This window comes from Drosophila takahashii, chromosome 3L, assembly GCF_030179915.1.
Source record: "Drosophila takahashii strain IR98-3 E-12201 chromosome 3L, DtakHiC1v2, whole genome shotgun sequence".
NCBI lineage: Eukaryota > Metazoa > Arthropoda > Insecta > Diptera > Drosophilidae > Drosophila > Drosophila takahashii.
This window is the reverse complement of record NC_091680.1, coordinates 28706749-28723855: the sequence shown is the minus strand read 5'-3', so window position 1 is coordinate 28723855 and position 17107 is coordinate 28706749. Positions and strand designations below refer to the sequence as shown.

The following is a 17107-nucleotide window of genomic DNA, read 5'->3' as shown; positions in this document are numbered from 1 at the left end:
ACCCCAAAATTTTTCAAATCGGACCATTTGTCAAAAAGATAGGAGCAATCAAAGTTTTGCCCAATAGTTGGCGCTAGTTTAAAAAACGGAATCTGCCCACAACATTTTTAAAGATAGAGGGTCAAAATCAAGTTTTCTTCATTTAATTTTTATATTTTCTGAGTAACAAAATTACATACCCTTGTTTCTTCACAGTCTGGAAGTTCCTTAAGAAGCGTAGAGTTGGCGTACCACCTTACTTTGGTAAGTGCTAGGGGATTAGCATCTAAGACATTGCAGAAGAGGGTGACATTCGATTCATCACTTTCCCTTACAGGACCCTCTGGTATCATTAAAATCTCGACACTTGGGACATCTATAGTAAAAATATAAGTGAATTAAAGTTTGTATCCAAATGTTAAAATATCTTACACTGCACGTCAAGATTAATTTTCTGATCAGAAATTCCTTTGCCAATAGTATTTGACAATTGACAAGAATAATTTCCAATGTCATCTTTTGCCGTAGATTTAATAACGAGAGCTACATTCTCTGAATTACCGCCTTTATAATGATTCGTATCATTTACATTTACTAGATCATCATTGCGATACCTGAAGATAAAAGAGCATATTTTAATATTTTAGTAATACCTGTTACCAAAATACTTTTTTTAGAGGCTAATCATTGTCAGGGTTGTCAGGGAAATGTTTATTTATAGAAAGGGGCCATTGGCATTAATTACGTATGTGAATCATGATTTCTTAAAACCATGGTAAAACAAGAGAGAACGCTATAGTCGGGTGCCCCGACTATCAGATACCCGTTACTCAGCTAAAGGGAGTGCGAGGGAGATGGAGATAAAAACTTTGATCCGCCGTAACTTTTTAACGAATGGTCCGATTTAAAAAATTTCTTCTACATTTCGGTAGGTATTGATAAACACAATAAAACTGCATTTTTTTTTCCGAAATATTGAAATTTTTAAAATTGAATATGTTTCCGCCGAAATCTTGCCTAAAACCAATAAGCCCGATTAAAGGGTATTCCATCTCCAAATTAGCTGCATAACAGAACCGTTACTTGCAGAGCTTTGGTGTATGCGAGGCCGCGAAGTACAGCCATGCAAAGCGAGCGACAGTTTGCTGCTGATATTCGGAGACGACGTTTTAAAGCGCACCAAATAGTAAAAATAAAGTGAATCAATGAACATTAACTTCGTCTATTCTTTTGGGCGCTGTTAAAAGCGTATTCAACATTCTTTAAAACGTCTCAACTAGCCAAGGAACACTTATATGTGAAAAATCTTTGGCGACATAATGTATACATCCAAGTGAGATAACCACCACGTAAAAATGCCAGATATCGAAACGCCGAGCGGATCGTTTTACTGCAGAAAATGTAAACTGGAGGATGAGGACCGAATATTACAATGCTGCCGCTGCTGCTCATGGTATCATTTTGCGTGCGTCGGCGCCAACAACGCTGGCACCGGCGTGAGCTGGAGCTGCGAGTGCAGTAACAAGCTGCATGATACAAGAGCTGCCAGAGCTACAGCAGACCTCCTCCTCGATCATGAGAACCCACTGCAAGAGGGTAAACCCCAAGCGTCCTCGTCACCGGCGGCAGAAAACTCACTCGTTGGCCTGGGTTACATAACCTCAACAGTGAGCACAGCCCAGGGAATGGTTCCCACCCTGGCAAGTGGACTCCCACGACATGTAAGAAATGGCCTACAATTAACGACACGGCTTTAACACCACACAGCGGCCCCACACACTACTTGCACCACGCGGGGCCGCCACCACATATGTGTATAACCTCAACATGTGTAGTGAGTGCGAATCGAAAACCGTCTGCAAACCTAACCTCAATCGCGCGGACGTACGAGGCGACAAACACACCGACCATGTGGGACGGGCAGGGCACAGGCAAGTGTGCCACACTCCCTGAAGCTTATATAACCCCGCCCGCGCAGAACGCACCAAGCGCAGCACAAATCGCCGCCCGCCAAGCGATCCCTAGACAGTTGCCCACCCTCGACGGCAACCCCGAAAGCTGGCCACTGTTCTTCAGTAACTACCAAACCAGTACCGAGATCGCAAGCTACACTCAAGCGGAAAATCTTATGCGCCTACAAGCAAGCCTCAAGGGCCAAGCCAGAAATGTAGTCCAGAGCAAGTTAATGCTACCGGCAATGGTGCCAGAAATCATAAAAACTCGGCAAATGTGCTTTGGGCGACCCGAACTTATTCTCCGCTCGGTGCTCAACAAGGTCAAACAACTCCCGCCTTGCAGGGACAAGCTAGAGCCCCTCATTGAATACGCTCTAGGCGTACGTAACGCTTACTCAACGATGGAAGCGTGCGAACTTAAGGACCACATGAGCAACCCAATGCTCGTGCAAGAGCTCGTGGACAAGCTACCCTCCCAACTCAAGCTGCAGTGGGCAATGAATGCCAGGAACGGAGACTCATCATCAGTACGGATCTTTAGTGAATGGCTATACGAAATTGCCGAGGCAGCCAGCAAGGTTACGACGCCGTTCTACAACACGAGGAACGCCACTCTGCACTACCATACGGAGGAAACGGATCACGAAAATAGCAGAGCCAAGTGCATAGCTTGCCAAAGCGCGGACCACAAACTTCATAACTGCCCGGAGTTCGAGTCTATGGCCCTGGAGGAAAGGCTACGCGTTGTACGCGTCAATAAACTATGCCATAATTGCCTAAACCGGCATCGTCGACAGTGCTTCCTGAGAAAAGTGTGCGGCATCAACGGCTACAGTCAAAGCCACCATCCGTTGATTCATAGAGGGCTACAACCAGACGCGTTGCGGCCAGCTGTAACGTCCGAAATCAGCGACGAAGTCCCTCACCACCATAACGGACTGCTCCACACTCATCGGCGCATGGAAAAAACAAATTTCCGCACTGTTCCAATTAATATTCATTACAATCAACAATCACTACATACCTTTGCATTTCTAGATGAGGGCTACTCCGTCACACTTATCGACAGAAAGGTCTTCGAGCAACTGAACGTGAAGGGCGTCAGGCAATCCCTTTGCCTAGGGTGGACGAACAATACTACGCACACCGACCACGCATCCGAACGAGCCTCACTCAACATGTCCAACGCTCGCACCGGATCTAAGTTCAAGCTGAGGGATGTACACAGCGTAGACCGAGCTCGCCCAAAGGTTCCGTTATCTAAGAGGACTCCCAATCGAATCATATCAAAATGCTCGCCCCACCGTTCTCATCGGGGCCAACAATTGGCATTTGGCTTGGCCCCTCAAGATACGGGAAGGAGCATGGAATCAGCCCATAGCGTCGAAAACAAGGCTAGGATGGACACTACGAAGCTGCAACACAAGCAGACCAGCAACAGAGCGGGTCAATGTGCACGTTTGTAGCTGCAGCCAACTTGATGCTGATTTACACGAAGCCATAAAGCAAACATTTGGCATGGAAACAGCAACGCAACACAAATTGCTGTCAGCATAAGATAGTTAAGCCTTGAGCCACCTACAATCAACTGCCGTTTTCAACGATGGACGATATGAAGTCGGTCTGCCCTGGAAGGATGCCGACACACCACTACCCGAGAGTTACCCGAACGCACTTAACAGGCTTAAGTGCCTGCAGCGCAAGTTCCTCAAACAAAGCGAGCTGAGAGAGCAAACTCAAATAGAAGTGGACAATCTTATCAATAAGGGTTACGCGCGCAAGTTAACTTCCAAAGAGATCGCCGATCAAAACGAGCGGGCGTGGTATCTGCCCACCTTCATAACTATCAACCCTAACAAGCCGGGAAGAGTTCGCCTAGTTTGGGATGTCGCCGCCAAATCCAACGGGAAATGCCTTAACGACTATTTGCTCCGAGGACCTGACCTGCTGCAACCACTCTTCGACCTACTAGTTTCGTTCAGGGTCGGCCAGGTCCCCACTGCGGCGATAAAGCAGAGATGTTCTTTCAGATAAGAGTCCGACCCACGGATGCACATGCACAAAGGTTCCTGTGGTGGGAGAACGGCGAGAGAGCTGGACAACCTTCTGTATACTCTATGAGCGCCCTTACATTCGGAATTAATTGCGCCCCATTTATCGCGCACTATATCCGCGACGCCAATGCAGAGCGCTTCCAAAACATCTACCCAACGGCCGCGAATGCCATTAAGGAGTATCACTACGTGGACGATTTCCTACACAGCGACGTCAGCGTTGAAGCCGTCACCACAATCTCCACCCAAGTGAAACAAATCCACTCGGCGGGCGGCTTTAACATTCGCAACTGGTCATCAAACTCGGAAGAAGTCCTCCGCCAGCTGGACGCCACTACAAACTCTCCGCTGCAGGTGGAAATTGCAGCCACAGAAAAGGTGCTTGGTCTGTACTGGATGCCCAAGCCTGATAAGTTCGTTTTTAACTTGAAATTTGCTCGGCTGAAACGCAATGTTCTGGGAGAAGACGTGCCACCAACCAAGCGCGAGTTACTACAGGTACTAATGTCAATCTACGACCCATTGGGATTTATTTCGTGCTACACAATCGCGCTAAAAATCTTGCTACAAGAAGTATGGCGAAGCTCGATCAACTGGGATGAACGCCTACCATTCGAGCTAGTACCCAAATGGGCACAATGGAAACGCTCGTTGCCGATTATTGCAGCGGTACAAATTCCAAGATGCTACTTCCATTCAGATGACCACATAAGCGATGTGCAGTTGCATACATTTGTCGACGCCAGCGAAATGGCTTACGCAGCGGTCTGCTATCTACGCATATGCCAGGGCGAGTCAACTTACCTAAGTTTTTCGGCATCGAAGGCAAAAGTAGCCCCTCTCCAAAACCGTCCTAAGCTGGCTGCGTATGGAAATTTCAGCAGTACGTTATGCATAGAGTTGGCGAAGTTCTGGAACATACCAACGTGAACCAATGGCGGTGGGTACGTACCCACGTTAACCCCGCGGATCTCGCAACGAAAACCACCAGGCTTAAGAACGCCAACACATGGCTCAACGGCCCGGAGTTTCTGATGCTTCAGCCATCTCAGTGGCCAAACCCCTGCGAACTCGGCACAACGTGAGAGGAAGTACGCAAAGGACTGCTCGCCATTCGCTTCGACCCCTCCTAAACGAAGAGTACTTCTCAGACTGGCGTAGATTGTATCGTACTCTAGCCGTCTTTTTACTTTACATGGAGCGACTACGAGCAAAGGTGCGCAAGGAACCACTGCCGAGAAGCGTATCTTGCCGCACAGGGTTCTGAGTTTCCGTCGGAGATCCAATGCTTGGATCGAGGTAAATGTATTCACCGCAAATCCAAACTAATAAGTTTGAACATTTTTCTAGATCACCACAAGCTTCTCCTGATACAGCCAACAACAAATCGTACTGCCCCACGCACACCCTATAACACGCCTTATAGTGGTTTGGCATCACAATGAAATGCACCACACATCCCACGAGGCGTGTATAAACCGAATCCGAGGCACCTTCTATATTCCACGATAGCGAGTCCTCTACAAGAACGTGCGCAAATCCTGTCAACGGTGCAGGTTAGATACCGCCAGACCAGATGTTCCACAAATGGCTGCCTTGCCAGCCGCTCGACTGGCATCATTCCAACGCCCGTTCACATACGTGGGTATTGACTACTTTGGAACGATGTTGGCCACTGTCGGACGCCGCAGGGAGAAGCGTTGGGGAGTCATTTCCACCTGCCTTACCATTCGGACAGTCCATTTGGAGCTGGCAAATTCCCTGGATACGGCCTCGTGTGTTATGGTTATTCGCAACTTTATTAACCGAAGAGGATCACCCCGGGAAATCTACTCGGACAACGGGACTAACTTCAAGGCCGCCGAAAAAATCATCTGCGAAGAAAGCCTGAGAATCGACTACGAAGAAGTCGGAGCAGCGTTTGATCAAATCCAATGGAAAATCAACCCACCAGCGGCCCCTCATATGGGGGGAGCTTGGGAGCGGTCCGTCCGCTCAATTAAAAAGGAGCTATACGCTATCTGCCCCACGATGAAATTCACGGATGAAGGACTTCGAACCGCCCTGTGCGAAGTGGAATTCATCGACAACGCACGTCCACTTTCGTTCGTGTCACTCGATTCAAAAGACGACGATGCTTTAACGCCGAATCACCTCCTACTGGGATCGGAGAGTGGCCACAAGCCAGTCCTCGAATCGACAAAAAACGTGCGGCATATGTGGCAGTCTACCCAACTATTTGCTGACCATTTCTGGAGGCGCTGGGTCCGCGAATACGTCCCAGATCTAGCTCGAAGAGGAAAATGGTTTATGAAGCGACCACCCATAACCATCGGCGACGTCGTCCTTATCGTGGAGGAGAACCTGGGAACGCTTCGAAGGCCCGTAGCCAAGATCGCTGTGCTGGACGTCGGCACTGATGAGGGTAAGCACGCCCCGAAAGAAAGCAGACAGACAGACAGACAGACAGACAGACAGACAGACAGACAGACAGACAGACAGACAGACAGACAGACACACAGCCAGACCGCGCGACAGAGAGACAGACAGACAGACAGACAGACAGACAGACAGACAGACAGACAGACAGACAGACAGACAGACAGACAGACAGACAGACAGACAGACAGACAGACAGACAGACAGACAGACAGACAGACAGACAGACAGACAGACAGACAGACAGACAGACAGACAGACAGACAGACAGACAGACAGACAGACAGACAGACAGACAGACAGACAGACAGACAGACAGACAGACAGACAGACAGACAGACAGACAGACAGACAGACAGACAGACAGACAGACAGACAGACAGACAGACAGACAGACAGACAGACAGACAGACAGACAGACAGACAGACAGACAGACAGACAGACAGACAGACAGACAGACAGACAGACAGACAGACAGACAGACAGACAGACAGACAGACAGACAGACAGACAGACAGACAGACAGACAGACAGACAGACAGACAGACAGACAGACAGACAGACAGACAGACAGACAGACAGACAGACAGACAGACAGACAGACAGACAGACAGACAGACAGACAGACAGACAGACAGACAGACAGACAGACAGACAGACAGACAGACAGACAGACAGACAGACAGACAGACAGACAGACAGACAGACAGACAGACAGACAGACAGACAGACAGACAGACAGACAGACAGACAGACAGACAGACAGACAGACAGACAGACAGACAGACAGACAGACAGACAGACAGACAGACAGACAGACAGACAGACAGACAGACAGACAGACAGACAGACAGACAGACAGACAGACAGACAGACAGACAGACAGACAGACAGACAGACAGACAGACAGACAGACAGACAGACAGACAGACAGACAGACAGACAGACAGACAGACAGACAGACAGACAGACAGACAGACAGACAGACAGAAATACAGACAGACAGACAGACAGACAGACAGACAGACAGACAGACAGACAGACAGACAGACAGACAGACAGACAGACAGACAGACAGACAGACAGACAGACAGACAGACAGACAGACAGACAGACAGACAGACAGACAGACAGACAGACAGACAGACAGACAGACAGACAGACAGACAGACAGACAGACAGACAGACAGACAGACAGACAGACAGACAGACAGACAGACAGACAGACAGACAGACAGACAGACAGACAGACAGACAGACAGACAGACAGACAGACAGACAGACAGACAGACAGACAGACAGACAGACAGACAGACAGACAGACAGACAGACAGACAGACAGACAGACAGACAGACAGACAGACAGACAGACAGACAGACAGACAGACAGACAGACAGACAGACAGACAGACAGACAGACAGACAGACAGACAGACAGACAGACAGACAGACAGACAGACAGACAGACAGACAGACAGACAGACAGACAGACAGACAGACAGACAGACAGACAGACAGACAGACAGACAGACAGACAGACAGACAGACAGACAGACAGACAGACAGACAGACAGACAGATTTTTCAGTTATGCATCACTTGACCCTCGTTTGAGTTGCTTTAATATTTGCAGGGTCGGACTTAGACAATTCGCCGCCTTAGGTAGTTTTTATTTTGCCGCCCTAGACTGCAGAATAATTTTCGTTTTTTATCATTTTGTTATTGACCTTGTGTTATACGGCTGCATCCATTTCCACATTAGGAGTTAAAGAAGAGGGTAGCGGTGGTTCAGAATGTTTTTTATTAATATTATATTTTTTGTCAGTTGTACATGGTAAGATAACACCAGTTTACAAAAAAAAATCGATGAAATATACCATGAATGAAACCTTTGTTTTCCGGTAAGGTATGTCTTCCTGATTAAGAAAATGCCACTTAAAATTTTTTTTTTGATAAAATTTTTTTAAGTGTAAAAAACGTTTTTGACACTATTAATTTCTAACTTGAGTTGTGGTTAACCGATTTCAACCTTATATATATATTTCAACCTCTTATACACTGCATTGAGTTCCATTCATTAGTTTAGAAGCTACATTTCGCCAAAATTGTAAAAGTGTGAAAAAATGCTGGCATAAATGGCATCGTTAAAAATATACGCCTAAAAACCGGCATTAGTTTTATGACTTATACTTAAAGATACATCTTTAAGCCAACTAACAAGACAATCAACAAAAAAATCAATCAATAATTCGATTTCATATCGATTTTTTACGTTGGGAAAAACGGGTATTACAGCCCTGTTAGAGCCCTGTTGTGTCAGTTAACAGCTGTAAACGGCAAAAAAACCCCGTTGCCGCAAGCGTCAAAAATGCATATCAAATTAACATGCTGGTGGATTGTAATGATCAATAGTTTGTTTTTTTTGTTTTCCAAACTTGAAAAAATTACAGTTTTATATGGGAGATACATATAAACACTCCCTTAAGCACTCTTTGAAAAGTTACAAAATTAGAAAATTTATTGTAAAGGTGAAATTTTTAACTTTTTTCCTGGGGCTTAAAACAAAAATGTTTTGATGCAAAGTTTTTCCCCAATAAAATTTAATAATGACAGCAAAAAAAAAATGTTCTAAATATTTTTCCTTGTATTTTTTATGATTTTGTTATTTATGATTTTTGTTTTAAGCCCCAGGAAAAAAGTTGAAAATTTGACTTTCTCAAAATTTGCTCACTTTTCAAAGGGGTCTTAATAAGTTAAGAACATTTTTGTGTCATTTAAACGGAATTGAAGTGCTCTCTTTCTATAGGAGCCAAAAGTTTATATTAATAGTTCCAAATGTGAGTACAGTTAACATTCAAATCTGTCAAAATAATTATGCCGACTAGTGTATGTATTACGTGCAATAGAAAGAAGATTTTTGGGAAAGTTTCATCGCGATAGCTTTAAAACTGAGAGACTAGTTCGCATAGAAACGGACAGACGGACAGAAGGACGGACGGACATGGCTAGATGGACTCGGCTATTGATGCTGCTTAAGAAAATATATACTTTATTATGTGATCGGAAACGTCTCCTTCACTGCGTTCAAAAAAATTTATGAACGCTGAGATCTCAGAAACTACAAAAGCTAGAAGGTTGAGATTTCCCACACATATTCTTGGGCCTCCTACGCAGCGCAAGTTTATTTCAGCCGAGCGCCACGCCTTCTCTAACGCCCACAATCGCCCACTAACGATTTGAAAATGGGTCCTGTGCCCACATCTTTAAAGATTTCCGAGAAGTATAAATGCAATTTTGTTGTGTATATTTATACCTATCGAAATGTAGAAGACATTTTTCAAATCGGACCATTCATTAAAAAGTTATACGCAATCAAAATATCTACATATATCTATCTCCCTCGCACTTCTTTAGCTGAGCTACGATTATTAGTCGGGACACCAACCCGAGTACAGAGTTCGCTCTTTCTTTAGCTGAGTGACGGGTATTAGATAGTCGGGACACCAACCGGACTATAGCGTTCTCTCTTGTTATCACTATGGACGGCAGTCTATGTAGTGACGAAGCGCACAAGGAGAGTGTGCGAAGGCGACTACTATTATATAGCCGCAAAATTGAAAATCTGCTGTGATAGTTCGATTGTAATGAGTAATACACCCAATTAAAGGTATTGCTAAAACCAAGACCTCAAGAAAATCAATTGGTTTGGGAGAGAGAGCGGTGAAAGTGTAAAAGTGAAAATTTAGAAATTTTGATCTGTTGGGGCCGGTGGGGATAATTTGCCCCCCAGACTACGTTAGTTGTATTCCTACTGAAATGCGCTTAGTATGAGGGGTCATATGAGAAAAGCGGACGCTCCTTTCAAAAGTTATAACGAAAACAAATTTGCGGGGGCCTAGTCAAAATGAAAATTTAATTCTGTTTGTCAGTTTGTCCAAAGCATGTTTTTTAAGTTCTGAATATTTGATATGACGTTCATGACATTTGCCAAAAATCGTGAATTTTGAAAAAGTACCCTCTCATTGAAAATCTGAATCGCCGGTTGTAGTAATCCGATTGAATTCGTGTCTTTTGCAATAATTCCTCTAAAACATCTTCTTTTAAAAATTTTCTTTTTAAATTTGAGTTTTTAATTTTTAAAAATAAAAACAAATTGAGATTTTAGAACATTTTTTTAACGGGTTCCCCACAAAAAAATTTTTTTTTAATTTAACATTTGCGCCATATGGTTAGTTTCAATGGGTTTTTGTCAAAAAGGTGGAGCCATGTTTAGTTTTTAAAATATCGAATTTGTTTTATCAAGGCCTCGGCTTTTTATATTCGTTACTCGTAGAGTAAAAGGGTATATTGTATTCGTGCAAAAGTATGTAACAGCTAGAGACCTGCATGAATGGATTCAATGAATTGTTTAATTTTTTTTGTATATGAATGAATTAATTAGAATTTTGAGTTTAATAGAATTGAATAATTTTGAATTTTGAGTTCAATAGAATTGAATGAATGAATGGCATGAATTACGAAATAATTCAAACGACAATTTCTTTTGAAGAAGAAATGGCCATCATTTTGTGATTAAATCTACCTACATTTTATTTACTATGCAGTTAACATTGATTTGTTAAAAATTTTATACTTTTTGTTCTCAAAAGAAGACACAAAAAAATCTGGCAATTTAAAAAAATTCAAAAAATAATTCATTCGATTCATTCAATTCGAAATGAATTAGAAAAACATTCAATTTATTTTACATAGAATTGAATTAAACAAATCAGAAATTTCATGGCACACTATGATAATCTAATATCAAGTTTTCAAAACTTAAAAAACATGTTTTGGACAAACTGACAAACAGAATTAAATTTTCATTTTGGGAAGATGTAGAAAATCTTTTTTGGCTCATTTGACGGGTATTTCAATAGGAATACAACTAAAGCATTGCGAGGGGGCATTTATCCCCACCGGCCCCAACAGCTCCAAATTTCGAAACTTGCACTTTTTCACTTTCACCGCTCTCTCTCCCAAGCCAATTGATTTTCTTGAAGTCTTGGTATGCAATCCTTTAAGTTTTTGCAATACCTCTCGATTGGTGTATTACTCATTACGATCGGACTATCACAGCAGATTTTCAATTTTTCGGCTATATAATAGTAGTCGCCTTCGCACACTCTCCTGGTGCGCTTCGTCACTACATGGACTGCCGTCCATAGTGATTTTGTTAGCATATCTTGTTTTTTGTAACCATCCGTTAATGTTGGGACAAATGTTGCTTTATGTTTTTTTTCAAAAATGTTGTCAATATAAAAACCAAATCCACTTAGAGTTGGTTTTGAACTCAAAGTTAGGATGTTTTTAAAGTAAACACTAAATGTACTACACAAATCAGACAAAATAGTTTAATTCGTTCTTAAATTGAGTCGATAAAAGGATAAAAGAAGCAGCTACAGCCTTTCTTCGGATTTTTTACAGTCCTGACCTCTATCAGACCGTCATGTTCGATCCACTTCGAAACTTTTAAATATTTAATTCCCAAATCATACTAATATAAATTTCTTTTATAATGTGTTTGATCCTTAGGTCCACAGGAAAAGACGGTATTTGCACTATCTATCTTAACAACTTAATAAGTCCACTCATTAATACTCATCAAAAGTTGTTGCTTTACACACAAAAAAAACTTGGTAAAATCAAATAATAATTGTCAAACAGGCCCCAACCAGCAAAATTGTCAATTCTACTAAGTAAATAGTAATTTCACAACAACAAAATACACACAATTAGCAAAGACACTCGTCACTATTTTAATAGTTACGTAACTATCTTTCTTGGTCAATTTTACCAAGCAATTTTTTTGTGTGTAGAGTCGACATCAAATTGAAAAATAAAATTTTAAAATTAAACAATATTTTTTGGAATTTTTATATGAAAATGTTTTTTAATTAAACTTAAAAATGGAACGGAGTCAAAGCATATTGAGAGAACATTCAACGCAAAATCAGAATATTTGTGCGTAACAGGGAGAAGGAAGCGTTTCCGACCCTATAAAGTATATATATTCTTAATCAGGGTCACTAGCCGAGTCGATATAGCCATGCCCATCTGTTTGTCTGTCTATCCGTCCGTATAAACGCTGAGATCTCGGAAACTACAAAAGCTAGAAAGTTGGGATTACCCGCACATATTCTTGGGCTTCCTACGCAGCGCAAGTTTATTTCAGCCGAGCGCCACGCTCCCTCGAACGCCCAGAAACGATTTTAAAATATGTCAAGCGACCACTTTTTTAAAGGATTCGGGGAAGTATAAATGCGTTTATTCATACCTATAGGTATATATATGATCAGCTCAAATGAACAATTAATAAGCAAAACTGTAACAACCGATAGGCATTTATGCTATTTTTTTGGTATTTAAAAGACAGTCCATACGGTAATACCTGTGTCGATAGGTCAATTAACAAAATTGAATCTAAAAAGTAAAATTTTGCTCATTCAATAGAGCTACTGTGAAATGGGGGAAAAAATAATTTGATGCTTTTTGACTGAATTTTCAAACTTTTTGCGTGATAATTATGTGCTGTAAAAAAATAGGAACTACACACAAAAAAATTTGCTTGGTAAAATTGACCAACAAAGATAGTTACGTAACTATTAAAATAGTTACGTGTATTTTGTCTTTGATTTGGGTTTGTGTCTTTGCTAATTGTGTGTATTTTGTTGTTGTGAAATGACTATATACTTAGTAGAATTGACAATTTTGCTGGTTGGGGCCTGTTTGACAATTATTACAGTTGATTTTACCAAGTTTTTTTTTTTGTGTGTATAAAAATACTATTTCAGTGGTCTAATTTCTCCATCGCGAAGTATAACTAATGCTTATATTTCTAATTAAAGATATTACTGCGCCAATGAATGAATATTTAATTGCCTTTCTACAAATTACTGCCTCATATGATAAAAATGTCTGATTCCATGGCAAATTACACTATTACTTTTTATAGCTATGAACCTTGTTGATTCAACCAGTTAAAGCTATTTGAATTAAAAAGATTAAATTTAACGTTTATATTCAAAGTGACCTTGCTATCTTATCTTCTCCGTTTGGTAGTGGCGGTAGTGGCAATGGCGGTAACACCAGTTTACTAAAAAAAAATTGATGAAATACGCACTTCATGAAACTATGATTTTCGGTTAAGGTACATCTCCCTGAGTAAGAAAAGGGCACTTTTAATTTTTTGTATGGTACAGTTTTTTTTAAAGTGTAAAAAACGTTTTTGACGCTTTTTTAATTTCTAACTCGACTTGTGATTAACCGATTTCGGCCATCGATAGCTGGTTTTTTTGTCAAAGTACCTTCAACCAGTAAAACACAAAAAAAAAAACTTGGTAAAATCTCAACTGTAATAATTGTCAAACAGGCCCCAACCAGCAAAATTGTCAATTCTACTAAGTAAATAGTCATTTCACAACAACAAAATACACACCATTAGCAAAGACACAAACCCAAAGCAAAAACAAAATACACGTAACTATTTTATTAGTTACGTAACTATCTTTGTTGGTCAATTTTACCAAGCAAATTTTTTTGTGTGTAGAATGCCCTCCGTCTGTCTGTCCGTTTCTACGCAAACCAGTCTCTCAGTTTTGAAGTTATCGGCTTCAAATTTTCCCAAAACTCTTCTTTTTATTGCAGGTAGTATATAAGTCGGAACCGACCGGATCGGACAACTATATCTTATAGGTCCCATAGGAAGGATCGGAAAAAAAATCGTTAAAAAAATTGTAGCATTGGTAATTTTTAAAATATTACCTTCTACTCTTGGGGATGTTTTTTTTTTAATATTTCTGAATTTTGAAATTAAATATTTAAAAAATCGGTCGACTATATCATATAGCTGCCATAGGAACGATCGGAAAATTAATGGAAAAGTAATAGGAAATAAATTCTAGCCTCTTTGGCTTTTATTATATTTTCTTCTACTTTAGGACATGACTCTTTTTAAATATTTCCGAATTTCAATTTTAATTTGATCAAAATAGGATGACTATATCATATTGCTGCCATAGGAACGATCGAAAAATTAATGGGAAATTAATTGGAAACAAATTATAGCTCCGTTGATTTTTATTGTATTGATATATGGATATGATATGATTTTTTTTAATATTTCAGAGTTTTTAATTAAATTTAACAAAAATCGGACGATTATATTCTATAACTGCAATAGGGAAGGATAGAAAAAATAATATTAAAATAATACGAAATTTAACATTTTTGCGATTTGTAAGTTAATAGGAACGATCTGCAAGGGTATATAAGCTTCGGCTGGCCGAAGCTAGCTTTCTTTCTTGTTTTACCGTTTTTTTCCGATCCTTCCTATGGGAGCTATAAGATATAGTTGTCCGATCCGGTCGGTTCCGACATATATACTACCTGCAATAGAAAGAAGACTTTTGGGAAAGTTTCATCCCGATAGCTCAAAAACTGTGGGACTAGTTTGCGTAGAAACAGACAGACGGACGGAAATGGCGAGATCGACTCGTCTTGTGATGCTGATCAAGAATATATACTTTACTGGGTCGGAAACATCTCCTTCACTGCCTTGCAAACTTCTGACCAAAATCATAATACCCTCTGCAAGGGTTTAAAAAATGTCAAAATAATTCGAAATTTAACATTTTTGCGATTTGTAAATTTATAGGAATGATCTACTTTTTTGTTTTTTTCGCGCGTAAATAATACACTAGTCGGCATAATTATTTTGACAGATTTGAATGTTACCGAATAAAAAAATTATCCTCATATTGCTTCATCAATTCTTCACGAAGTGGTAAAATAAAATTTTTGTATTTGCAAGACCTACTAGTAAAGACAACGATTTTAGTTTAGCAACTTTGCATCAAGCAAAAACAGCGCAACGTGTAAGAAGAGAACAGCAATACGAACACGGGAGAGCAGCAGTCTTAAATCATTTCCGAACAAAATTTGAAAATATATCATGACTTTTGGGTCCCAATTCCTTTATAGGTACGGTCCTGACTTGTTTAATCGATAGTAAGTCATTATATCCAAAAATCGCAAAAGATATTTACACTTTAAACTTAGATTTACTTGTTAGCTACCGCCAACTAAAGATTAAGTTACCCATTTGTCATTTTTCTACCTTTTATTCTATTTTTAGAAAAGTGGTGCTATTATTTTTTTCGTATGTTTTTCCAGTTTTGCATGGATTTTCTTAAATAAGTCCAGAAACCTTTTATAAAGCTAACATTTTTTTTCATATTCAAATTATGTTTAGTCTTACTATTTAAAACCCGTTTTGAAAAGTTAAAAAAGTTAAAAAATGTGAGTAGGGTGACTAGTTAAAATTTTTTTGGGTTAGTGGTGCTATTATTTTTTTCACAGCTGAACGAGGTAAACTTTTAGAAGCAAGCGGCTTTGGAATCAATGTGGTACTGTTCACATACAAAAAAAAGAAAAAAGTGGGGTGGCCGGGTTGACATGGAACGTCCCATATGTTAAATTAAAAAAAATATTTTTTTTGTGTGGAACCCGTTAAAAAAAATTTTTTAAATCTTAATTTGTTTTTACTTTTAAGAAATTAAAAAATCATTTTTTTTTTTTAATAAGAGGCTTTAGAGGAATTAATGCAGAAGACACGAAGTCAATCGGATTACTACAACCGGAGATTCAGATTTTTAATGGCAGAAATTGGGCGTTGAGCTGTTATTGCTTGATGCAAAGTTGCTAAAATTTTTTTTCACCACTTCCTGAAGAATTGATGAAGCAACATGAGGAAAATTATTTTTTTCGGAAATCGCGTGTATACGGCGTACAGAATTTTTTAAATTTAAAATTCCCTTAAAAAACACTTAATTTTAAATTAAAAAAATTTTTAAAATATTTTTCTGAAGGATATGAAGTTATTCCACAAAGTTGCATACCAAATATTAAAATAACTCAAACGAATTTCAAGTGATAACTGAAAAATCGGAGCTAATTTAAAAAAATATTTTTTAAAAATAAACGGTAAGAATTAAAAAAAAAAAAAAAAAAACCGATCCTTATATTTCAATCCTCTATCGAAAAAAAAAGTTTCGATTGATTCTGAGATTTGACCCAAATTTGCCTATTACGTCTCACGTGGAATAAGCCTTGTCAAACCTTAAACCCAACCGACCTACATCAAACCCATTTGACTTGGGTCGTTTGGGTTTGGGTATTTGGGTAAATTACTCAAACCCAAATACCCAAACCTAAACGACCCAAGTCAAATGGGTTTCAAGGTTACCCGAAGGACTCATGCTAATAATTTCAGTTTTATAAAAAAATCGATTTTTAAATAGGACCATGATAACAAATTTCACAGCTCATCGACCCGTCGCGAATTCTTAAAGTCAAGATGGATATTTATGTATAATATTTAAAATTAAAGGATACGATATATCGACATTTGTTTCTACTTCTTCCGCCCATGCAAATTCTTGTGGTCTTTAAATACTACATTTGAATGATCCCGGGCTTACTTACCATTCAACTTGTGTTAGAGATGCAGGATTCGCCACATATTCACAATTAAGAAGAACTATTTCACTGGTGTTGGTCATTATAGCAGATGGGCTGACTTTGACAACGGGTGGATCTATTGTAGAATAAAAGGATATGTTATGTGATTAAACAACTACG

The 17107-nt window shown here is 40.1% G+C and overlaps 1 protein-coding gene across 24 annotated transcripts in view; it reads right to left on the bottom strand.

Annotated features, from left to right (window-relative positions):
* Positions 1 to 17107, bottom strand: part of nrm (neuromusculin) — a 156423-nt gene that overhangs the window by 97010 nt on the left and 42306 nt on the right. For all 24 annotated transcript variants that reach the window (XR_011418598.1, XM_070215204.1, XM_070215208.1 and 21 more), the window contains 3 exons: positions 16952 to 17063; positions 412 to 593; positions 180 to 355 (listed from right to left, as the gene is read on the bottom strand). Coding sequence is in view for 23 of the 24 variants with exons in the window: in XM_070215204.1 (XP_070071305.1) it covers positions 180 to 355; positions 412 to 593; positions 16952 to 17063 (470 nt within the window). In the remaining variant the exon portion in view is untranslated. The remainder of the gene's footprint in view (positions 1 to 179; positions 356 to 411; positions 594 to 16951; positions 17064 to 17107) is intronic.